General features: G+C 51.0%; 2 protein-coding genes across 3 annotated transcripts; one reads left to right on the top strand and one right to left on the bottom strand.

Moving 5' to 3' along the window:
* The first annotated feature begins 898 nt into the window (after positions 1 to 898).
* soat2 (sterol O-acyltransferase 2) lies at positions 899 to 10,891 on the top strand. 2 transcript variants are annotated; one of them, XM_086149711.1, is made up of 16 exons: positions 899 to 1,334; positions 2,952 to 3,197; positions 3,474 to 3,532; positions 3,647 to 3,774; positions 3,901 to 3,954; positions 5,925 to 6,032; positions 6,941 to 7,223; positions 7,497 to 7,572; positions 7,668 to 7,752; positions 8,159 to 8,204; positions 8,292 to 8,421; positions 8,498 to 8,595; positions 9,298 to 9,396; positions 9,529 to 9,664; positions 9,753 to 9,898; positions 10,617 to 10,891. In XM_086149711.1, the coding sequence occupies exons 2-16, from the start codon at positions 3,116 to 3,118 to the stop codon at positions 10,668 to 10,670; spliced, it is 1,584 nt and encodes a 527-aa protein (XP_086005837.1). In that variant the 5' UTR covers positions 899 to 1,334; positions 2,952 to 3,115; the 3' UTR covers positions 10,671 to 10,891. The 2 variants fall into 2 exon arrangements, with proteins under 2 accessions (XP_086005837.1, XP_086005838.1); XM_086149712.1 differs by lacking the exon at positions 899 to 1,334 and adding an exon at positions 1,566 to 2,746.
* Positions 10,892 to 12,842: 1,951 nt separating this feature from the next.
* On the bottom strand, positions 12,843 to 22,735 carry igsf8 (immunoglobulin superfamily, member 8). The gene is made up of 7 exons (XM_086149710.1): positions 22,394 to 22,735; positions 20,703 to 21,083; positions 19,671 to 20,108; positions 18,323 to 18,483; positions 17,059 to 17,311; positions 16,122 to 16,559; positions 12,843 to 14,815 (listed from the first exon to the last, which is right to left on the bottom strand). The coding sequence occupies exons 1-7, from the start codon at positions 22,446 to 22,448 to the stop codon at positions 14,688 to 14,690; spliced, it is 1,854 nt and encodes a 617-aa protein (XP_086005836.1). The 5' UTR covers positions 22,449 to 22,735; the 3' UTR covers positions 12,843 to 14,687.
* Positions 22,736 to 23,130: the final 395 nt, after the last annotated feature.

Genomic DNA, 23,130 nt, shown 5'->3' with positions numbered 1-23,130 from the left:
CCCGCCAGGTTCTCCAATGTACTTGTGCTTGGATTGTTTCCAATGTTCTCCCTCCTGGGTTCTCTCCAGAATCTCCAAAATCAGTGAGCAGTTTTATCGAAGACTTAATCGTCCGCAGGCGTGAATAAGAGGGTGGATGTTTGGATGTCTCTTCTTGATTGACAGTTGTCCAGCTTGTGTTAAGCCCCGCCTCTTGCCCCAGGGACACCTGTGATTGGCTCCTCCCCCTCCCAGCGTCCATGATAAACAATGTGGACGATGAATGAATGAATGAATGAACGGACAGCGTGCACGTGCTGTGCCCGTTGCTGGTCTACTGTCGTGAAGGGGCGGGGCTTAAACTGGACCTGTCAATCAAAAGGCCCTCAGTAATAGAGCTCCATGTTTTCACACCTGAGGATCATTTCGAGTCGTCAGTCGACCTCCACAAGGAGAACCGAGTCAAACCAGGTCAGTGTTGTGGTGAGGAGAGATCGTTCTCAACTTTGACCAAGAGAACATTCGTCCAAAACAGATCAATAAGGAGGGCCGCGTCGGGGCGGCGGGGGGCCGACTCCTGCAGCTTCACCTTCTGTAAACAAATCGTAATAAATGGCGCCCCTCTCCCCACGATGTCTAAATCAGGTTTGGATTCTAAATGTCCGACCTCTCGACTCTTCCGCGGTTATAAACTAGTCATAAATGCGACTCGCTTACGTAACCTTTTATTTATTTGAAACTCCTGACCAGGTGTTACACTCTGACCTTCGTTCGGGCCGAGGCAGCCGCCAAACTCCTCCGTGACGTTTTGTTCCCACAGAGACTCGCCGGAGGGGAGATCAACGCGTTGACCTTTGTGAGCCATTTATGCAAGTTGTTGTTGCTGTTGCATTTTCAGCCGCGACCAAACAACGGATGGGAGTACAAGTCGGACCTCCGAGGTTTTCTTTTTTTTTTTTTTTATTTGACCTGGCAACCTCGACTGGTTCGGCCGAGAGTCACCGCAGCCGCCCACCGATTCTGGAATTCCTCTTAGTTTCCATGGCAACCCATCGTTCCCTTTAGCCGAGGCAATGAATTACGTTGCGCAAGATTTCGCTGATTCACTTTGAGCCTTCTGACCTCAGTCGCCAAAGGTTGGAGTGGTGGTTGGGAGGAGGAGGTGGAGGTGGACAACCCGGGGGGGGAGGAGGGGTGCAAAGTGCAGCCGGGCAGCCTAGAAAAGGAGAGAGGATCGCAAAATTTCACGAGCATACACTCGAAGACTCCCCGGGGAGTCTCGGCGGGAAGCGTCAGTGGAGAACGTTGCCGCTCCGCCCACCTCCAACCCAGACGGAGCCAGAGGGCAGTGAACTGTGAGTATCTGCCACTAACTTGTACGTGGGGCTGGGACTTGATTGAATCACCCCAATTTTAACGTTTGTACCCGATAACTATTAGTCTAGTAAACTTTCCAGCAATTATCCGGTACCACTTTCGGACAGAACAGTTCCAAGAACTATCCAGTTCTGTTAATGTTCCAGGAACTACCCTCCTTCTCCAAGGGGAACTTTTTAGCGTCGCTTTCTCAAAGGCAATAAAGGACCTCGGTAGGGACGGGTGTGATGCTAGCATCTGCGAGCGCACCTTAAGCACCGCCTGCAAAGACATACCGAAGAAGACAACATGGAAAACATGGGAGGTGGAAGCTGCCACAAAGTGACCATGAACCATCAGATGGTTTGGGGTGTTTTTTTATCTTCTCCCTTCTCCTTGTGAAGAACCCCGTTAGCTAACTCCTCACTTATTTTGGCCAAAATGTAGATATCCGACTGCGAATCTCTCTGAGGCGTAGCAGTCCAGAAGAGCTTGGAACTCCTCGTCACTTTTAAAAATGGCGCTCTGTGGTCCACAAGAAAGATCTGGTTATAGGCGTGGTTTATGAGTACCACCAATCACCTCGATCACGTGAGTTCCTTTGGAAAAAGACCCCGCCTTGGAGCAGGAGCTAAAATATTTCTAGGAGCTGAAGGTCCACTGTTCCTGGTTCCTCTGCTGTCTGAATACATGGAAAACCAGCGTCATTCCGGAAAATGTTCTCTGAAGTCCAGAAGGTCCCTGCAGTGCCAAAGGGTTAGTCTGTCGGACCCCGGCGGGGCGGCCATCGACCAGATGTCCTGAAATGCACGGAATGAGCGAGTCATACCAGGAGGGATGGCAATGAGTGACCTGACGCCTCCGCTGAGACCGCGGGTTCAATTTCCAGGACGGGGGTTTCGCTTAACCCTTCAGAACCTATTAAAGTGACAGACGAGGGCGAACCAATAAGTCTCCGCCGCCTGATTTCCTCGCAGGATCCCATCTAGAAATCGGATTTCCCCGGAGACGCAGGCAACATCCATCAGGAGCTCGAGGTCGTCTCCGCAGAGAACAACACTCCTAGGGCGGAAAGGCGGTCGTGGGGCAGGAGCCGGGTTTTGGGAGCAGGGTGAGGAAAAGGAGAAAAGTGGGACAAACCAACAAACCTGGAAGCACCCGTGACCCAGTGTTATCAGCCCAGTGTTTGCCTCCGGCACAGTCAGCACTGCGTCACGTCAAATCGCTACATCTGTACGGCGCTTGGTCTGATGTTGACATTTCTCCGGAACTTCATGGGGGCGGGGGTTTGCCTCTCCTTCTGCTGTGCATCTTATCTCACTGGACTTCCACAGACCGGCGGAGCTTATCGCCTGTTTACATTATCCAGCTTAAACCGAGGTGACTCCCCGTCCAGCGGAGGAGCCGGCAGGTAACCGCCGGTCGCTGAACCGTGGTTACCTTCACCTGAGCTTTCGGCAGTTAGCACCCCCGCCTTCCAGGTTGGATTCCCACTGGAGGCCTTTCTGTGTGGAGTCTCCATGTATCTGAGCGGGGTTCCTCAAAGTTCAGGGAATCATGCAGTCTCTCAATGTGATCGACTGGTAATTTCTGTTTCGCTTATATTTTGTTTCCAGGCGGCGACACGTAGATCCATTCGTCGTCTCCAGACGGTTTCCTCCTTCAGGAGCTCCGTGTCCTTCTCCTTCACCACAGAGGTAAAATCAAGAGCTTCCGGTTCGTGTGAGCCATCACTTGGAAGGCCGAACTTCTACGTTTGGCGTCACCAAGTTAGACTGAAATGGAGACAGAAGAATCGCCGCCCAATGGGCTGAAGCGCAGGAACGTGGAGCCGCGCGAACCCGATGGGTTCTCCGCTTACGGTACAGTTACCAACAGTACTCAGCAAGAGGATATACTCCATATTCTGTTGCAGTATATGTAACTATACAAGGTATTTTTTGGATACCTTATGCAGAGGATGAAGCCAAGTAGCCATTTTGTCAGTTGGTTGCAGAAAGTACTTGAACTACGTGGTACTACAGCTGTACTAGTCAAGCTAAAACAAATTATTTTGGAATTGTACATGGACATAAGTTGCAGAAGTACATGTAGTACCTTGTGCCAACTATAGCAGGTGTTTCTTGATTTTCCTGCAGACAGGGGTCTTCATCCTGCTCTGGAGGAAGATCTCCAGCGGTGGCAGAAACACACGCAGGTGCGACGCCGCCACGGAGATCCATCCTTGTCGACAAGCCGTGAACATGACGCCCCTCAAGGCTAAACCACAAACCTGTCGCCACCTTTGTTTTGGTTCTCCTTCTCTCACCAGAGACTGAAGGTGAAGATCATGGAGCAGGTCCAGGATCAGCTCCACCAAATCCTGGACAAAACTCTGACCGAACCGTTCCAGGGTCCGACTGCCATCAATGGCAAGGCGGCCAAACCAGTTCAACCCAGGTGAGCAGCATGAAGATGCGACCTCTTTTATTACTGTCATTAATCAAAGGAACACACAAGGATCACGCAAGATGCTACCAACAACATGTTTGGGTCTCTGTTTGATTTTTTTTTTTCATTTTTTAGTCGTCACAGGATGGACAACAGCAAGGTGTTCACGGCGAGGGTGTCACTCCTGGAGTAAGTGTCCTCCCCATGGCACCTCTTATCTGTAAGGCTGGACATCAATCTTTGAACCATTTTCATGCTATCATTCATACATTCATCCATTATTTATACCGCTTATCCTGCACTCGGAGTTGCGGGGAGGCTGGAATCTATCCCTGTCCATCCTTCAATCCCACGTTGTACTGAGACATACAACTATTCATCCTCTCATGATGTCATACATTGTAAGCATACAGTCACTCCCTCATTCATCCCTTTAGTCATACGACATGAAGACAAATACCATTCACTCCCTTATTCACGTCATATAAAGACTTACAACTATTCACCCTCACATTCAAACGACATATAGAGATGCAAATGCGGTGTTTGACAACACGTTGCTCATCTCCTGACCTTCAATGGTACCAGGAATTCAAGCTCACTTGCTCACTCATTCACTATCTCGCTCACTCAGAGGCTCCTGACAGCTTGTCTGATGGAAACGACAAAGTAGGAAAAAGTGTATTTGTACTTCATTGTTCATCGACAGGCCAATAGATTTCATCAAGAAACCTGGAACTCAATAGTAAGAAAGAAATCACAGGAAAAGTCATGATTATTAAAGTACGTAGTGCAATTATGGTAATGTTGAACCTCTGGCAGCAGCACGGCAATAACTGCACAGGCAGGAAGTACTACAACTAAGTAGTATTTATGTAAGTAGCCTTTGAGTGAAGCCAAAAGAGATTTGCCGGATTTAAAAGGGCAGTCACGTCAGGGCTTTCAAATGAGCTTGAGGGACAGCCAATAAAAATTGATCGGACGACCTCGGCGACCGATTGGGCCTGCCGCGGGATGTGGAGCCGGGCTGCGTTTCAAAATAAAGGCCCAGAGCGCTTATAGTGGACGCATAAAACAAAATAAGGTATCATGGCAGCAACTGTGGACTGATGTCATTGTTCTGTGGAAGGTGACTTGTCTAAGTTGACTGTTTAATAGCAGAGAGTATGCTAAATGCTAATTTAATGACCCTGTAAACTTGATGTGTGTAAAGTCTGCCAAATGATTATATAAACTTTGGTGTTATTGAAACTGAGCAGGAGGAGCTAGAAGTTGTCTAGATTCAACCAAACGAGTGTTGGTTTGTTAAAATCATAACCCAGAAAACATCATGTCGTCAGCTTATATGTGATGAAAGATACCGTTTACGGAAAGTTGGACACACGGAGTTCCTCAGAATACCAAGTAAGGGACACCACGAAACAGAATTGCAACTTTAAAACCAACCAACCAGTGGCTGACAAATATTTGAGCATCTCACATGTGATCCTCTTCATCGTCAGTCCAAATAGAACTTCAATATCTTCATCTCGGCTGCCTCCAGCTTTATCACCCCTGACTCTTCTCCACCCATTCCAAGCTGCTTGTTTTTCCGCTTCTTCTCTAAACTCTGTACTATTGAACCTCGATACTTAAATGCCCCCTGCCTTCTTCATCTCCCTGTAGCCTTATCATTCCACCAGTATCCTTTTCATTCACACAAGTTTTCTGTCTCGATTGGCTAACTATCTTTTTGCCCCTTTCCAAGACATACCCTCACCTCTAGATGTTCCTCCACCTGCTCCGTACTCTCAATACAGGTCGCAATGTCATACGCAAACATGAGGATTCCTGTCTAACCTAATCTGTTCAGCCTGTTCATCACCAAAGTGAACAAGAAGGGGCGCAGAGCTGATCCCGGATGCCCTCCCACCACCATCTTGAACATCTCTGCCACAGCTGCCTCACACCTCACCGCTGTCACACAGCAGTCATACATGTCTTGCACCACTCTAGCATACTTCCCGCCATTCCAGACGCCCTCATACAACCACAGCTCCTGTCTCGGTACCCCTTCATGTACAATATCTAGATCTCCTGAAGGCCCGCTGCAGCTTCTTCCCACCCTCTCTGGATAAGCTGATCTTATACGGGCCCTTCTGTTTCTTCCTCTGCGGCAGCGAGCTGTTCGAGATCAGCCACATCCGAACCATCTACCACATGTTCATCGCCGTGCTGCTCGTCTTCTGCCTGAGCACGCTGGTGGTGGACTACATCGACCAGGGCAGGTAGGAACGCAGGTTTAGGCCCCGGCCGAATTGACATTCACAGACGCCTCCCATCAATTCATTTTCCTCTGGCTGATGATTTTATCTCATTTTTACTCCTCACGCTTCTTCTGCGCCTCGAGGAACCCAAGCAGTAAGAACCCCTCCCTCTGAGGAGAATAACGATTTTGCTCACATTGTGTACTCAGAATACTCAATCAATTCCCGCTGCAAAGTCTAATGTCAATTTTATTCGTTCGTTTGTTTGTTTTGAATTGAATTTCATCTTGTCCGGATCAATAAGTATTGATATTTCATAATAATTTTTTCATGCACTGGAAGCTAATGGGTACTGCACTGCGTAGAACTACACATTGCACCCAAACCAGGGACCTTCACTTTACACTGGCAAGAAATTGCTAGTGAATGCTAATAATAGCAGCCTGATTGAAAATTACAAACAAATGCCATTTTTGAGGTGAAAAACAATGACTAAAATAGAATGGTACGAGTCATTTTGACACATAGCTACTGCTAGCTAAAGGCTAAAGCGTGTCGTTTGCATAGCATGCGTTATGTTACTATTTGGTGTCATTCTACGTTTCCATCCTAATCGCAGATTGGTGATGCTCAGCTAACACTAGCTGAAAGCTAACAAACAAACGCCATCTTTAAGGTGAAATATCAAAGAGATTAAAACATAATGGTACGAGTCATTTTGACGTACAGCTACCGCTAGCTAGAGGCTAAAGCGTGTCATTTGGTTAGCATTTGTTAGATCATGATTTTTGCGCCATTCTTGCATTTCCCTCTGAATCCCAGTTTGGCGATACGTAGCTACTGCTAGCTGAAAGCTAAAGTGTGCTGTTTGGTTAGCTCTCGTTAGCGTATGATTTAGCTTCACTTTACGTTTTCCCTCTGAATCCCAGGTTGGTGCTGGAGTTTGACCTGCTCTTCTACGCCTTCGGGAAGCTGTCCACAGTCACCTGGGTTTGGATGCTGATGTTCTCCTACACCCTGCTAGTTCCCTACTACGCTCTTGGACTTTGGGGGTCTCTGTACCACAGTGCCCCCTCCAAGATGGCCCTGTCCCTGGGGGCCGGCCTGGGCCTGGCTGCCCTGCAGACCTGTGTGTTAGGAGTGTTTCCCATCTACATGGTGATGCAGCACCAGATGCCGCCGGCCTCGCGATTCATCGTCATCCTGGAGCAGGTGGGGGAAAACGGCCTTTACGGCGGGGATCTGCAATGAGGTTCTATATTAGCATTAGCATTAGTAACCGCTTGTCAAGATAGAATTGACCGGAAAGCATTCATATCAGCTAACGTATCGTTCTCCGAGCTCTCATGTCATAAACTTCCCATTAGATTAGCAGGAGAAATGTAGAACTCAAAGGTCAAACTCTCGGCGGCCTTCTGTGACTGATACCTTTATCTGAGCTAACCCGGTGACCGTCACTTACCCCACCCTCCTTTTCGTCATCAGATCCGATTCCTGATGAAGAGCTACTCCTTCATCAGGGAAACCGCACCTGCCGTCGTGAACTTCACGCCGAGGAAAGGTACGCGCCGCTCGCGTCACTCCTCAACAACCCCTCCCCCGTTGAAGATTCCCACAGAAACAATTCGGCATCTGAAATATGGTTCGGCTTTCCAGGTGAGGCTCCCAGGATCCCGACCCTCTCCACTTACCTCTACTTCCTGTTCTGTCCAACTCTCATCTACCGGGAGTCGTACCCCCGGTAAGACCGGTCCGCCAGGCGCAGGAGATGGGTGCTGAAATTTCCTAGCCTTCCTCAAATCCAACAAATACGTTGTATTTATAAAAAGTGTTATGGTCAGGTTTTTGTTTTAACCTAACGACCAACCCGGCGCGAGCTAATGATATTTAGGGCCGATTGTATGGCGGGGGGATGTCCTCGGAAGCAGGTTTGTGGAGCAAAGAGTCACCGTCAATAAACAAAATAAAAAAAGACGAGTCGTTAAACTAATAAAAGTAAAAATGAGAGGAGGGGAAAGAGCCAAGGCTAAGCACTGCAATGGAGTACATGCAGCGGTAAATCTCAAGGAGTACCATAAATATGTTGAGGTGCTTAAAGTACAAAAGGAGAGCCTGCGTCAGTGAAGAGCCTTGCGGTATCTCTGCAGGAACTCCCACATCAGATGGAAGTACGTCGCTGTGACCCTGGCCATGGTAGGAGGAGCCTTCTGCCATCTTTATTTAAGCCCCGCCTCCCTCCTCCGAACCGCCGCTCACTTTTGCTTCTCCTCCGATTGCCAGATCTTCGGCTGCCTGTTCTACGGCTACTTCATCCTGGTGCGACTGTGCGTGCCCGTCTTCAGGTCCGAGACCTTCCAGACGTTCAGCAAACGCAAGCTGGTCCTTGCCGTCTTCAACTCCATACTACCGGGTACTTTCCTTTTTGGATGGGTACGCAGCCGCCCGTCACCCTCGCAGTACATGCTAAGAAGTACCTCCCCCTGCAGGTATCATGCTCCTCCTGCTCTGCTTCTTCGCCTTCCTCCACTGCTGGCTCAACCTCTTCGGGGAGCTGCTTCGATTCGCTGACAGGATGTTCTACAAGGTGGGTCTGGAGGGACTGGCGGGTGTTTCAGGCTCACTATAAGTGATCGATGACGTGAGGACAGGCGTGGAGATCCAGAACTTGTCCCGTAAACCAGAGCTGGTGATGCGTCAGGGAAGGGAACAACAACATGGACTCTCTTATTATGTCTGTCGATCATGAATGAATCCATAACTTGAGAAAAATGGGAATTCATCCATTCATCACGCACTGTTACTTTATGGGAAATTAGCAATAATTAGCAATATTGGTTGGGAAGACCAAAGTGGCTGACACCGATGTTAGAAGCAGCAAGAAGGTTCCTTCATGTTCTCCTGCCTGGGTTCTCTTCAGCAAGAGACAATGGTTGGACATCTCTGTATGACTGACAGCTGACCCATCAAGGTTAAACCCTGCCCTTCATCCAGTGACACCTAGGATTGGCCCTAGCATGGTGATGCAGCTAATGAGTTTCCCCTGGGACATTTTGTCAGTCTTGGAAGTTAGCTTGCTAATAAACCAGCAGTCAGGAGGTCCATTCCATTGGTGCGAATGTGAGGGTGAATGTTTGGATCTCCTCTGTGTGGTGAGCGGCCTTTCTGCCGATTATGAGCTGCAGGACCTTCGTCACCTTGCCCTCTGGAAACATCCGGGTCTTCGAGGGCGCCCGACTTGTTTTCGAGAACCGTGAACACACTTGACCCCCCTGTCGTCCGTTTAAAGGACTGGTGGAACTCGACGTCCTTCGCCAACTACTACCGCACCTGGAACGTGGTGGTCCATGACTGGCTCTATTACTACGGCTACAGGGACTTCCTCTGGGTGAGCTGGTTACTCTGTTGTTAGTTTTGCACCACCCTCGGACACCGGCGTTGGTTCGGGGTTGTGTTCATGTTGGATGTCTGATCATTGGGTACACCTGTGTCACCTCCTTCCTCTTCCTCGGACCCCCAGCTGTCCAACCGGAGGTTCAAGACAGCCGCCATGCTTTCCGTCTTCATCGTCTCCGCCGTCGTCCACGAGTACGCCCTGGCCATGGGCTTCGGCTTCTTCTACCCCGTCATGTTCTTCCTCTTCGGGATTTTCGGAGGTGAGGCGCAGAGTTTGGTTTACCGGTGATGTCCCTAAAAATACGTGCTAAGGAATCCCCACCCACGCCTACCTTCCCCAACCCACAGTGGCCTTCAACTTCACCATGAACGACAAGCGGCAGAGTCATTTTTGCAACGTAGTCATGTGGACGTGCCTCTTCATCGGCCAGGGCGTGCAGGTGTGCCTGTACTGCCAGGAGTGGTACGCCCAGATCCACTGTCCTCGCCGAGGGGTAGGTGCCCTCCCGCCTGTCAATCATTTGCCCTCCCCGTTGTTGTTGCCGCTAAAGCCGCATGCGCTAGTAACAGCTACGCGACCAAATACAAACACCATGTTGACTGCTAGCTTAACCTGGATCCTGCAGGTGAGTGACCTTGCAGTACTACAAACGTTCAATTCTCCAAAGACTGAAAATACTCACTCGGTGAGTCAAAGGGTAGCAATACAAGTAGTTCCGTAAGTAGAAGGACCAGAAGAAGTTGGCTTCTGTACAGGTGTCTGGGTAGAACCCGGTTCGAAGAACATTTATAACACATTTCCCCCTGAGTTGAAATAAGAAAAACACAGAGGCTACGCTCGACCAATCAGAATCGCCCAGCCCTGCAGGCCCCGCCCCCTGGGTCCTTCGAGGGCTACAAGTCCCAAGCTATAGCAGGGGAAGTTTGCATCTTCCGGACTACAAAAGGACGTCACAGCCCGTTGCTCTCGCTGCCTCATTGACGCTCACCGTGCACGTGCAGGCGCATGTGCAGATGTGGCCGGAGGGATTTTCACCGGCAGATGGGGGCAGATGTGCTCGGCATGCTTACTCTACGAGGAATCTCTCTCTCAATCTAAATATAGAAGTGTCATCTGTGTTAAAAAAAAAGGGGTTATTACATGATTATAAATGCATGCAGATAAAATGTAGAGCGACAAAAGTGTTGTTGAAGTGCGTTGTTTCCGGACAGGATGGTTTCTGGGAGTTGGTGACGCCGAGGTCCTGGTCCTGCAGCTACCAGTGATGGAGCTCCGAGGTCTGGATTGTTCTGGAGATTCCTTGTCACAGTGTGACGTTAAGTTTATATTACGGTTTCATCTGTTTTATTTTGAAATCCGCAAACCATTTCCCGTGAGAAGTAGTGCCCCGTCTTCTCGGAAATCTACTCAGACGGTCCTTCTGGTATTTAAAGCTGTTTGTTTTTTGTCAGGATGTTGTACACGAATAAATCTATCACCCACTGGATCAATGAACACATGAATTTTTCCCGGCGGAGCAGCATATTCTCTGGAATTTTGGCGAATGGTTGCACTTCTTTGACGTATGAATGAGAGGATGAATAGTTGTATGTTTATGTGACATTCAAATGAGAGGATGAATGGTTGTATTTCTCTCCGACGTGCAAATGAGAGAGTGAATGTTTGCATGTATCAAATAATGTTTGCATGTCTCTATATCACCTGTGAGTTGTTGGTTGAATGTCTCTATATAGCATGTAAATGAGGGTGAATGGTTGCATCTGCACAAACACATTTCTAAAGAAACATGCTAATATTATTTTCCAACCTTGCCAAACAAACACACACACACACACACACACACACACACACACACACACACACACACACACACACACACAGCGTGTCTATACATCCTCATCTTGGATGGATCTCATCAGTGTAATAATACAGCAATAAAATAGTGGCAGGCTAACAGGTCGTCTTTCACCCCCCGCCCCTTGTAGAAGATTTCCCTGGAGTTCGCCGTCCTCCAAGTGATTTTTAATTGATTCACACACACACACACTCACACACACACACACCCTCAATCCCCCCCCTGCTCCACACATACACACACAGCTTTGTGACAGCTGGGGAGGCTTAGACAAACAAGCGGCTGCAGAGGCGTGTTGTTTTTCCAAAGCGTCTCTTGAATCTCTCAGAGTTGTAAAAGTTTGCAAAAGTGCTTCACAGTGATATCGTTGTCTTGCTTGCACACACACACACACACACACACTCTTGGATATTACTGAATCATCTGGGAGGGACAAAGTTCTCCCGAAACCCCCCAGAAACCATCAAAAAGACCCTGACTGCTTTGTTTGCAGTGTTTCTATTCTGACGTGTGTGTGTGTGTGTGTGTGTCTGTGTGTGTGTGTGCACATGACAACCCCCAACGCCTGCAGCCTGGCGGTGTTTGTTTGTTTGTTTGTTTGTTTGCTTGTTTGTTTCAAAAGGCGTTCAAAGCATTCCTGGCAGAGCATATCGGACCGTTGACAGGCATATAATCCTGCTGCTGCCGATTCCCGCCCGCCCAACGTCGACAACGGGCGGAGTTTTTTTTTTTTTCCACGGAGGGCCGTCTTATCAGCCGCCCACAAAGCCCGTGTTTGTCGGGCCGCCATGTCGCTCTGAAGTCACACAGGAAGGGGGGGGATTAGCGCCGGTGCAGCGTTAGCATTAGTGATGTAATACCCCGTAAACTGATACATGGTGGGATTATGTCAGAGTCGGTGGCGGCGGCGACACGCATGCACCGCTGGCAGACGTGATAAAACGCCCAAACTGAATCAAAATGGCCATTTCAAAGGTGCGAGCGATGACTTGACGCAGGAGCGGAGCTATCATGTGCTGCGACCTTGATCAATATTTTGCATTTTTGGCTTTGGTTCCGGCGTGCCAGACGGTTCGCGGCGTTCCTCTAGCTGCAACGGCGTCTCTGCCTTTAGCTTTGCCGGGATGCTAGGCTAACATTTTCAACTCTTTCCTGTTTTGCCCACGACAAAATCTGACGATGACGCTTGGAGACGCGAGCCAAATTGGGGCCGCTCGCAAGACGGCGTCGACGACAGGTTCGGTGAGGCGGTAAATAGACCTGCGGCGTGAAGATGAGCCACTTAAAACCTTTCAGAATTTATGGGTGGCCATTAATGGGGACGGGAGGCGGGTAATCGACTCAGTCGCAACTCAAGAGCTGCCAAGTTTTCCCAGGGTGCGCCTGAACACATCGCAGACCCAAACTGTACATACCTAACTTTTCCTATTTTTTCTTTAAATCTTTTTCATTCGATCCGTCCTTATTTCACCCCTGGCTTTCCATCAACCGACTGTCAAACACACACACATACGCGCGCACACAGTATAGCTGCACAGAGCTCTCTGCTGCCCCCAGTGGCCACAATGTGAACAACAATTGATTTTGGTAGAAAAAGTGTTTTATTATAACATAACTTTTTTTTTTTTACTTTGAAAATTCCAGCCCTCCTTTCTCTCCCAGGGAGACTAAACCGCGGCCGAACGAATAAACGAATGAATGAATGAACTTGGATCCAAGTTTCAGGTCTGTCAGCCTGTTTTAGAGAAATACATAGCGAATAAAATCGAGAACCCGAGCCTAACAGTTTCCATCTGAATCCACGCCGCCGTTCGCCGCTGCGGTTCTCCCAAACCCCCCCCCCCCCCCCCCCCCCGCCCCCCGAACCCACCCCTCCGACGTGATGGATGTCGTTTTCCCGAGAAAACGTGGCGGCGGCGTACGAAAACCGAAATATATTAGGGCCTCATTAGCAGTAACGGTGTTTGGCTTGGAGGAGCCGGAGCCCCGGGCTGAAACACAAACCCCCGGCTTGACCACGACGAATACTTCGGTTTTCATGCTATAGGTGGAAAAAGTGAGGGCTTGTTTTTCCTCCCGGCAGAACACGCCGCCGCCGAGCCGCCGCCATCGCCAGCGGTCTCCGGAATGAGGAAACAACAGCAAGAAGCGACAGCGGCGCTGTAAAATCCAGAGTGGTTTATTAGTTTGCATCCAGAGGCAGGTTTTTTCCGCCGAAGCACCATAAGAGACTTTGAGTGGCAGCGAGATGCGTTCAGGGAAAGTGCTAATTATAACGCATGTCAACATAACAACAACAACAACAACAACAACAACCAAAAGTTTGAAAGGGTTTCAATCACACTGTCAGATTTAACATTAACAAACGTGCAGCTGGTTTATAGTGCGCATGTGTGTGTGCACATGTGTGTGTAGGGGGTTACACACAATGCGGATATAAACCGGGATTAGAGGTGGGAGAGCAGATACCCTCTCACCTCTGCGGGAAAGGCCGACCATCGTTGTGCACGTGCATGCATCTGTGTGTGTGTGTGTGTGTGTGTGAGTATGAAGGGATAAATCAGCTTTTGAGCGGTTGATCTGGGAAAAATAAAAAAAAAAATGGCTCCAGGAGATGTGATTTCAACCCACCACCGACGCTGCCAATGTTGCCGGATGTCGCTCGTAATCTGGTGGAGGAGGGGGACGGAGGGACGGAGGGATGGAGGAGGAGAAGGGGGGGGCAGATTAAGGGCGACTACCGCCAACTCTCGGAGAGCGGGAGGAAAAGCCGGGGTTGGCGGTGGAGACGAGAGACTAATTTCCAGGAGAAAAGAAAAACAGCTGGAAACATTAAAAAACAGTCTGAGAAGACGAGACCTTTTCCTTTTCCTCCTCTCCCTCTCTCTCTTTTCTTCATCTTCTTCTTTTCCAACCTCTTTCCACCAACATGTCACTTTTCCAGCAGGGCGGAGGAGGAGGAGGAGGAGGAGGAGGAGGATGGATTTCACTCCGGGCTCAGTGGCGCAGACACACCGGCGGATCCGTCCAACGGATTTTTGCGGGCGAACGCCGGCCTCTTGTCAGCAGAAATGCGCGGCGGCGGCGGCGAGGCCTCCATGAAGTATGCGGTCATGTGACCCCGCACATGAAGGGGAGGGTGAAGCAATTCATCAGTTTGTCGCTAACTTAGCACATTAAATGCTTCAAGGAGAAATAACATGGCGGCGCCAGCAAAATCACATTAGGGAGGGGGACGTTCCAGTGCGCAGACTTGTCCGAAACACACATATCAAGAAAAAAAGAAGGAAAGACGAACGCTCGTGTTCTGATTGGCTGGATCGGCCACGCCATCTGGATCCGGCGGTCATGGCTCCGCCCCCTCGGGAGTCCCATCCCGGCCTCTTTCTCGTCGGCTTCCCCACGCGGGAGCGTTTCCCCGCCCGCTTCACTTGCGCGCCCGCTGCCTGGCCAGGCGCCTCATGAAGCAGCAGGTTACCGTGGAGATGATGACGCCGCCCACCAGCAGGGCGGACGCCACGCCGACCACCAGGGGGATGAGGAGCAGGTCGGCCGCTGGGGAGGAGGAGGAAGGAGACGGTAGGTGATCTCCACACTTCCAGTGGATGTGAAAGCCCATCGGACCGGAGAAAGGGTCGGCGGGAACCCGCGGAGATAATACCGAGGTCTGATTGGACGTGAGCCGAAATCTGAGGTCGTCGTGGAAACGGCGTGGACCCACACGGGAAGGACCTACTTTCTCCATCTTTCTTTAAGACTTAACCCCCGCCGACCCGACGCCGCCGTTTTCCCCCGGATCGTCTCCGTCGCTCCGATTCCCCCTTCAATCCCCCCCGATAATCCGCGTTAATCCGGGTGTAGCGGATCTGAGCACGCTCGATGAGGCTTACCTCGGGCGTACAGGTACACCATCATGATGGCCTCCTGGGAGAGGAGGGGGCGGTGCACATAAATATGGAAATGGAGAGTGGTTTGATCCGTCCCCGACCCGCCAAAATAAAAGCTTTATTCGCCCTCCCCATCTCACGGTACCCTGGGAAACTCCTCTATGCCGACGACTGCTTCATATTCAAGTATGTCAGCTCCCCTTTGATTCCTTCTCCAAGATGGGACGGTCCAACTAGCTCGGTGAGGGAGTGCAGAAAAAAAATGACCGAACTTCAGTATCTGGATCCATATAATCAACCTTGGATATCGACCATCTGCACTTTTCTTTCCATATGCTAACAAAGCAGTAGCTTGATTTACGATTCAATTGATTGTGACAGGTTAGTCGGTGTATGTAGAATGGTTTGATCCGTCCCCGACCCGTCAAAATAAAAGCTGTATTCGCCCTCTTAAAGTTCTCCCCTGCTCACGGTAGCCTGAGAAAAACTCCTTCTCTATGCCGACGACTTCTTCATATTCGAGAAGCTCCCCCAATATTTATTCTCCAGGATCCGATCCAACTAGTTTCAGCACCGCAGCCTCGCTAACATCTCTTTCTCATCTAGCTTAGCTCTTCGGCGACTTACACATATCAGCTAGCGGTTAGCATTCTGCTAGGATGTTGTTGCGAAACAAGAAAGGGAACTAGTCGCTTACCAAACCGAGGTCCTGTTGTACGTTTACGTCTCTGCGACCGTTTCTCACGGGGATTCTCTCAACAAATCAGCGCAAGACCTGATTGGTCGAAACGACGATGCGGATGAATGCGCATTTTCAAAACGGAGATATTTCATCGGACGGTTTCCACCCTCCATGATAACCCAGCTCCCGTTCCCTAGAGGGACGCCGTTTCCCGCGGATGGTTTCCGCCGCATCAATCCTCCCCAGGATAATCCGCATTAATCCAGATCTGAGCGTGCTCAGTGAGGCTTACCTCGGGCGTACAGGTAGACCGTCACCGGGTTGGACTCGTTGGCGGTGCCGGTGCCGTACCAGCCGCCGTGCGGGTCCTGGCCCCACACCTCTGCACGGCAGGCGTACAAGCCCTGGTCCTCCTCGACCGCCGCGTGGATCCGCAGCCGGTAGGTGGCGGCGGACAGGCGCTCCACGCTGATCTCGCTACCGTTGGCGTAGATCCTCACCACGCCGTCGTGCAGGATGGCGGCCAGGAGAGTGGGCGGGCCTTCCGTGGAGGCGGTTCGGTCCTGCGGTGCGCGGACGACGGGTTCCGGGAGCGGCCGCCGCAGCCATTGCACCTGCGTGCGGGCGGGGCCTGTGGTGGTCACGGCGGCGTCGCAGAGGAGGCTGACGGTGCTTCCCGTCTTCAGCAGCGGGCCGCGGGGCAGGCGAGCTGCCGCGCTCACACGGACATCTGCAGGAGGAACCACAACGGAGCTTCAGGAGAACCTCCGGATGATCGACCGCTGTGCCGACGAGGCGTCCGATGTTCTACAGAACATCGAGAACGCCACAGCGGAACCACGAAGGTGTGTTTAGAGGGTTCTCACCGGGTTCTCCTCATGCTCTCCTGCACCTCTACACCTTCTACTCCTGCCTGGGTTCCTTTAGCTCTTGGTTGTCCATGTTCTCCTACCCAAGTTCTCTCTATGGAGTCTCCATGTTCCTCTTCCTGGGCTCTCTGTATGTTCCCTTCAGGTTCTCCTGCTAGTTCTCTCTTCTCTCGCCACCCAAGATTTCTACATGCTCCTCCCTCCCATTGGTTCATTTAAGACTCCCGTGATTGACAGCTGACCTGTCCAGGTTAAGCCCCGCCTCCCTCTCCCCCGCACAACCAGACCGGAAAAAACCTCGACCGACGCGAGCTTCGGTTTCCCCGGAGACGGCGAGAACCCAGATGGGCTCCTCCTCACCTTTGGTCTTCAGGTTGACGGTGATGCCTTCGGAGGCCTGGGTGAGCGTGGCGGCGGCGGCGGGCCCGGGGAGCCTCCTCCCGGCGTACACGCTCACCACGCAGCGGTACACGCCCGAGTCGGACGGACGGGAAGAAAAGAGCTTCAGGCTGAACTTGGCCTCCTCCGTCTTTTCCATGGAGCCGCCGCTGGAGCGGCTGAGGTCGTCGCCCCAGCTCACGACGCCGCCCGGGGTCATCCGAGCGACCTCCACCTTCAGAGCACCGGGCGACAAGTGTGGGAGGTAAGATCGAAGGTGTTATACATGACTCTATATATACATATATGCATAAATCATAAGAAAACATAAATCATATCATATAATAATCATGTTATAAAATGCAACCTTATATGCTACCTTATAACATCATATACTTTTATATATTATTCCTTTATATACTCTTTTTTATATATTATTCTTCATATTATAATATGACGTAAAAATAATATATATATAATGGGTATATGTATATCATTTTGTTTATATTATTTAATATAATACATCAATATAATTACAATGTAATCTAGTAATTATAATTAGTTATACTATGATACAATAAAATACAATATAACATAAAATAATACAACATAAAATAATACAATGTATATAATACAATGAAATATAATTTTAATTATGTTATATTGTGGCATCTTATACCGTTGATAAACTTCTAGTAGTATAATATGATATCATACAATATTGTTGCACATATTTTGAAGGATTTCCTATGACGGATCAATGTAACGCAGCGATATTTCCAAACTCCAGGGTACAGTAGATAGCAGATGTACCCTCGCAGCGTGCACTCCTAACAGATACAGGTAGTTTTGGGTGTCAAATACCCGTCGGTATCAGCCGACCGTTCCTCCCACTTATGCCGCCTCAGGAATGAGGAAGTCCAAGAGCCTAAACCAACGCAACGCACTGCACGTAGTACTCATAATTACAAATACATACGCGGCAAGAGGAAGTACCCTGAGTCAAACAGGAGGTACTTTTACCGCATTGATGATGTCTCGCATTAATCAGCATGACAGACCATAATATGAGAGGCGGGAGCGATGAAGTACCGAGGGAACCCCATTGACCGTCACGCTTGTCCGATTAAAAGGGAAACAACGAGGGAGAATATTGACGTTCCGCTTTCGTGAGCGGCCAAGACGGAACGTCAATATGTTCCTGCCGGGACATGGGAGAAGAACTTCCTTAGAAACTAGCGTGTACCTCCACGCCGCCGCCGCCGCCAGCCCTCTTCATCCATTGGACCAGAAGGCCTGAGGTCACCCCGGAGGGAAGGCCTTGGACCTCGCAGGTCAGGAGCAAGGGGGAGCCGATCTGCTGGGTCACCTCCCCCCTGGGAGAGGAGGCCACCACCAGGGACTCCGCTGGGGAGGAAGGGGAGGTGCAGACGTAAACATGAAAATGGAGAATGGTTCGATCCGTCACCGACCCGCCAAAATAAAAGCTTCCTTTGCCCTCTTAAAGCCCTCCTCTGCTCAGGGTAGCCTGGGAAAGTCCTTCTCTATGCCGACGATTGCCTCATATTCCGGAACGTCAGCCCCCTTTCACTCGTTCACTCGTTCTCCGAGCCGACTAGCTCGCCGCACAGCCTCGCTAACATCTTTCACCTCTAGCTTAGCTCTCCTGCGGCGTGACTGACATGTATTTGCTAGCGGTTAGCATTCTGCCAGTAGCTATGCCTGTTCCCAAGCCTGGAGTCTTCTGCATGTGACCGATCAGTGAAATACTTGATTCATAGAAATGCCAGAAAGGAAGAATGCGCGATTTCAAAACGGGGACGTTTGATTGGACGGTTTCCCCCCTCCGCGAATCCTGCCTCCCCATTCCCTCGGGCGCTTTCCTCCTTTTTGTTGTTGTTGTTGAAGCGTCCGACAGCGCAAACAATAGAGCGAGCGCTGGCCCAGTGTGTGTTGAGGGCAGAGAGACCACACACACACACCCACACACACACACACACACACACACACACACACACACACACACACACAGTCTGAGTGTCTGCAAACAATCCACGCATTGTTTATACTTTGCTTTTCCACGTTCAGCAGAAAAAAAAAAACGACCTAAAAAAAACCTGACCCGAATTCTGCCTCAGCTTCAAAATTGCCACGACGACCGATTGGTTCTGTTTTATTTATCGTATCTTCAGCCCCTTTCACGGATCAGCGCTGCCTCTTCCTCGGCTACTAAGATATCAGACTTAGCCTTTTTTTTGGGATTAGCTTAGTGATGCACAAAACCTAGAAAACCCTGCTGGCCAAGGTTCTCGGCACGACGATTTTTTTTTGATTATTGATCCTGTCTTCTTCCTAGAAGAAGGGGATTTTTTTCCCCCGACAGCTGGAACGTAACCGAAGAGCAGAACCCAAAAAAAAAAAAAAAAAAAAAAATTAAATGTTTTACAGCTTCCAGATGTTTCCATCACTTAAAATTCTAACACGAGCATGCTTACGATTGTGTAATAAACTAGTTATTACATGTAATAAACACCCCTGAAACAGTAATAACACAGAGTTGGCGGCGACGGCGGCGGTTTCCGGGTTCCACTGACCTAGTTGGCGCACCGTCAGGTTGCCGAGGTCCAGCTTCCTCTGGGCGATCTTCTGCCACGACCGGTCCGGGTCCTGGATCCACTGCGAGGCCTCGCAGAAGTACAGGCCGCTGTCGTCGGGCTGCACGCCGCGCATCTTCATCACGTAGATGCCCTGCCCGCCGTCGCCGTTCCTCTTCTCCAGCGTGACCTCGCCGTCGTCGTAGCGCTTCTTGTAGAGCTGCCCCGGGACGACGGCCAGCTGCTTGTCCACGGTGATGATCTCCCTGACGCCGCTGGCCTCCGCCGCGCCGTCCCGCCTCCCGAACGTGACGGACACGTGGGTGATCTGCTCCGATTGGATGCTGGCCGAGCACGTCAGCGCCAGCTCGGCGCCCTCCGGGAGGGGCTGGCCGGTGAGCGAGCGGGCGAAGCTGATCTGCAGCGTGTCGGGGATGACTGCGAAGGGTCGGATCGCCGGGAAGAAAAAAAAAAGAGAGATTTAGCGCTTAGCGCTAGCATTAGCATAGCAAGGGGGGATTAAGTGCACACTGGAGGAAGAGGAGGAGGGGAAAGATGATTGGCGGCTGGAGCGGCGGACCACGACTCATCGGATCTGTTGAATGTAGAACCTCGACGGCCGTTGTTGAACGGCGCTAATCCGGCCGCAGCCCCGCGGCCATCTGAGGACGGGCCGGCAAATAGTTTCGGGTTTGTTTACATAGCGCGGGAACGCAGAGAGGAACTCCAGCGAGGGTCAGAGTCTGGATCTGGGAGCCGATGGGACCAGGTCAGGTGTTCTAAAGCCGCTGTTTCCTGTTTTCAGTTTATAGTTGCAGTATTACAGTGTAATAACACTGTAATATTACAGTGTAATAACACTGTAATAGAGTCTTTACACAGCAGACCATCTGGTCTGCCTGTGTGAGTTCTCCAGGTTCTCTATGTTTACTGTCTGATCTAGATTCTCCGTCTAGGGTTCTTTATGTGGTTTCTATATGTTCTACTGCCTCGGGTCTTTCTGTTTTTTACGTCCACATCCTCTCGACTCACCTCTGACGTCTACCGTGGCGCTGTAGAGCCCCCGGTAGGTGGCGTCCGTGCTGGGCGTGTGGCACTCGTACTTCCCCTGGTCGTCGGCGCGGAGCCTCTGGATCACCAGGCGGGCTCGGTCGCCGGCGTCCCGGTCCACCCGCACCTCGCCGCCCCTCACCCGGGCCTGGAAGGGCGTGTAGGGGAAGCCCTTGTCCCGGGTGGAGATCACGCCCATCTGCCTGCCGCCGGAGTCGTCACGGTACAGGAACCACTCGAAGTCCTGCGTCCGAGGGCCGTCATAGTCGGACACGACGCAGGGCAGGGACAGCGGGAAGCCGGCCACGCGGTGCAGCGGCCCGGCGGGGAGGGTGACGTTACGGCAGGACGCCAGGCGGAGGACTGGGGAGGAAGGTTGGAGATGAACCATCAATATCTAATAACCGCAGACGGGAAATGAGCTTGAATGGCGTGACAGCGCACTACTTTCACTTCCTTTTTCATTTGAAGTGATGTGGTGGGGGAGGGGAGGGGGCGATAAAACGGCATGTGGTGGCGAGCCGCTATCGACGTAATGATTATATCGTGGTTGTTGCGCGGATTAAGAAGCTCACGATTCGCGCTTTACACTTGACGTCACCGTGGCTCGGTCGTCCCCTGGAGGTTGCGGGTTCAATTCCCGCCCCTTCTTTGTACGTCCAACGAAATGCCCTGGAGCGACGGATCGCGTGGGATTTAAAAAACAGTTCCTCCTCTGATACATCTGCTTTCGGCTTAGACCTGAACAACCAGAAATGCCGGAGGGTCGGGGCGTGACGGCGGCGGCGTCACCACCGCCGCCGTCACGCTCCGACCCGAGCTGGTCGGACTGGCCCGGTGGCCTCTCGCCCCCTGCAGATGATGACACTGGAGATTAAGCGGATGGCGCCCTAATTAATACGGCTGAGGGCGGAGTCGGTGTGGGAGGGGTGTACGACGCCACAACGCTCCGGGATTAGACAGCCTGGCGCAAGAAACGCAACACAAAGATGAACCCCTGCGACTGGTTCAGTTCTTACATGTTATTATACGTTTTTATATGTTATGACATTGTAATAAAGCGTATATCCGGCCAGCCCTCTGCGCTCCGTCTAGGAACGTCAACGTGACTGTCAGTGAGCAGAAAAGCTTCTTCGCCTGAATCGAAACCAGAAAGTAGCTTGGTTTCCTTTTGAATCGGCGACTCGCTTTACTTTCTTTTTAAAGGAAATATCAAACCAGCATCGGGGAAGTGCTTAACCAACCAGAACTGTCTTTTTTCACAGTTTTCTTATGTTTTGATTAAATAACCTCCCACACCCTAACCCTAACCAAAATACACACCTACACATATACACACATACACATATACACCTTCCACCTGTTGCCAAAGGCTCCTATACTATTGTATATATATATTATAAATAGTAATATGTATTCCCATGTATGTCCTCGGCGGGAATCCACCTGCAACAGCATCCGCTTGTTTAGGAACCACATTCAGGCTGACGATCAGTTAGGAATGGTTATTACACAACGGTTATTACACTGTTATTACACATGTGATAGTAATTACATTGTACTAACGCAAGTTGGGGGTGTAAACACACATCAATGAACTAGGTGTCCCGGGGCGGAAGGGGTGCCATCGCGATAAAAGTGCACGATAGACGGCCGACCGTGCACCCGCTCACCCGTCTGCAGGCACACGAACAGCGCCGTCCTCGTCACGACCATCGCGCTGCTCATCTTCCTCCGGACAGATGGCGGCGGCTCCGATCTCAGTCGATCATTCCGGGTCGGGGGGCGATTCCGGATGGGGGAGGGGAGAGGGGGCAACGATCAGGGAAACAATCCCCCCCACGAAGGTGCGGGTCCCGCGCTCGCCGGGTCTCGGGTTCTAGTCTCCGGGTGCGTAAGCTCCGCACAGCCGCCGCGTCCCGGTCAAGGAATCGAGCGCCCCCCGAGAACCGGCCCGGTTCGGCTGGGAGATGGTTTCGCCGCCGACGTCCTGCCGCTGCGTGGATCGCATCACCGTGGAGTGGGTGGGTGCGGGGGTGGGGGTGGGTGGGGGGCTGCGTGTGCGTTTGCGTGTGTGGAAAGGGAGGAGCTTTTCCATGCGGGGGGGGGGAGGGGTAACCGAGTTGAATCGGAGCCACGCCATTGGTCGAAGAGGCGACGGTGACATTTTGCGCCAATCAGAGCGCGGCGTTTAAATGTAATAGAAAACACGTGATTCTCACGGAAACCGGAAGGAGGCGCCAGAGCAGCGGGAGAGGAAAAAAAAAACACCCGTGGAGTCAGTGTTAAAAGAGGGCGAGTCTGGTAGGCAGTTACCATGGCGACGGCATCCAATACTGTCAATCAATACCCAATAGGCGGAGACCTCGCCGGGGTTTGTGGTCTTTGTAGTCCTGTACTTTTGTAGTTC

This window comes from Fistularia commersonii, chromosome 7 (genome assembly GCF_037954325.1).
Source record: "Fistularia commersonii isolate RoL2024-O1a breed Wild chromosome 7, RoL_Fcom_v1.0, whole genome shotgun sequence".
Lineage (NCBI taxonomy): Eukaryota > Metazoa > Chordata > Actinopteri > Syngnathiformes > Fistulariidae > Fistularia > Fistularia commersonii.
Note: the sequence above shows the minus strand (reverse complement) of the source record. Positions and strands in the feature narration are given on the sequence as shown.

Excerpts from the sequence above, each read along its gene's own strand:
- soat2 (XM_086149711.1), top strand. The coding sequence starts at position 3,116 with ATGGAGACAGAAGAATCGCCGCCCAATGGGCTGAAGCGCAGGAACGTG. Across the intron at positions 8,596-9,297 it reads CTGACAGGATGTTCTACAAG|GACTGGTGGAACTCGACGTC; the intron begins GTGGGTCTGGAG and ends GTCCGTTTAAAG. Across the intron at positions 9,397-9,528 it reads GCTACAGGGACTTCCTCTGG|CTGTCCAACCGGAGGTTCAA; the intron begins GTGAGCTGGTTA and ends TCGGACCCCCAG.
- igsf8 (XM_086149710.1), bottom strand. The coding sequence starts at position 22,448 with ATGAGCAGCGCGATGGTCGTGACGAGGACGGCGCTGTTCGTGTGCCTG. Across the intron at positions 20,109-20,702 it reads CGCCACGGTAGACGTCAGAG|TCATCCCCGACACGCTGCAG; the intron begins GTGAGTCGAGAG and ends GACCCTTCGCAG. Across the intron at positions 16,560-17,058 it reads CGTCAACCTGAAGACCAAAG|ATGTCCGTGTGAGCGCGGCA; the intron begins GTGAGGAGGAGC and ends TTCCTCCTGCAG.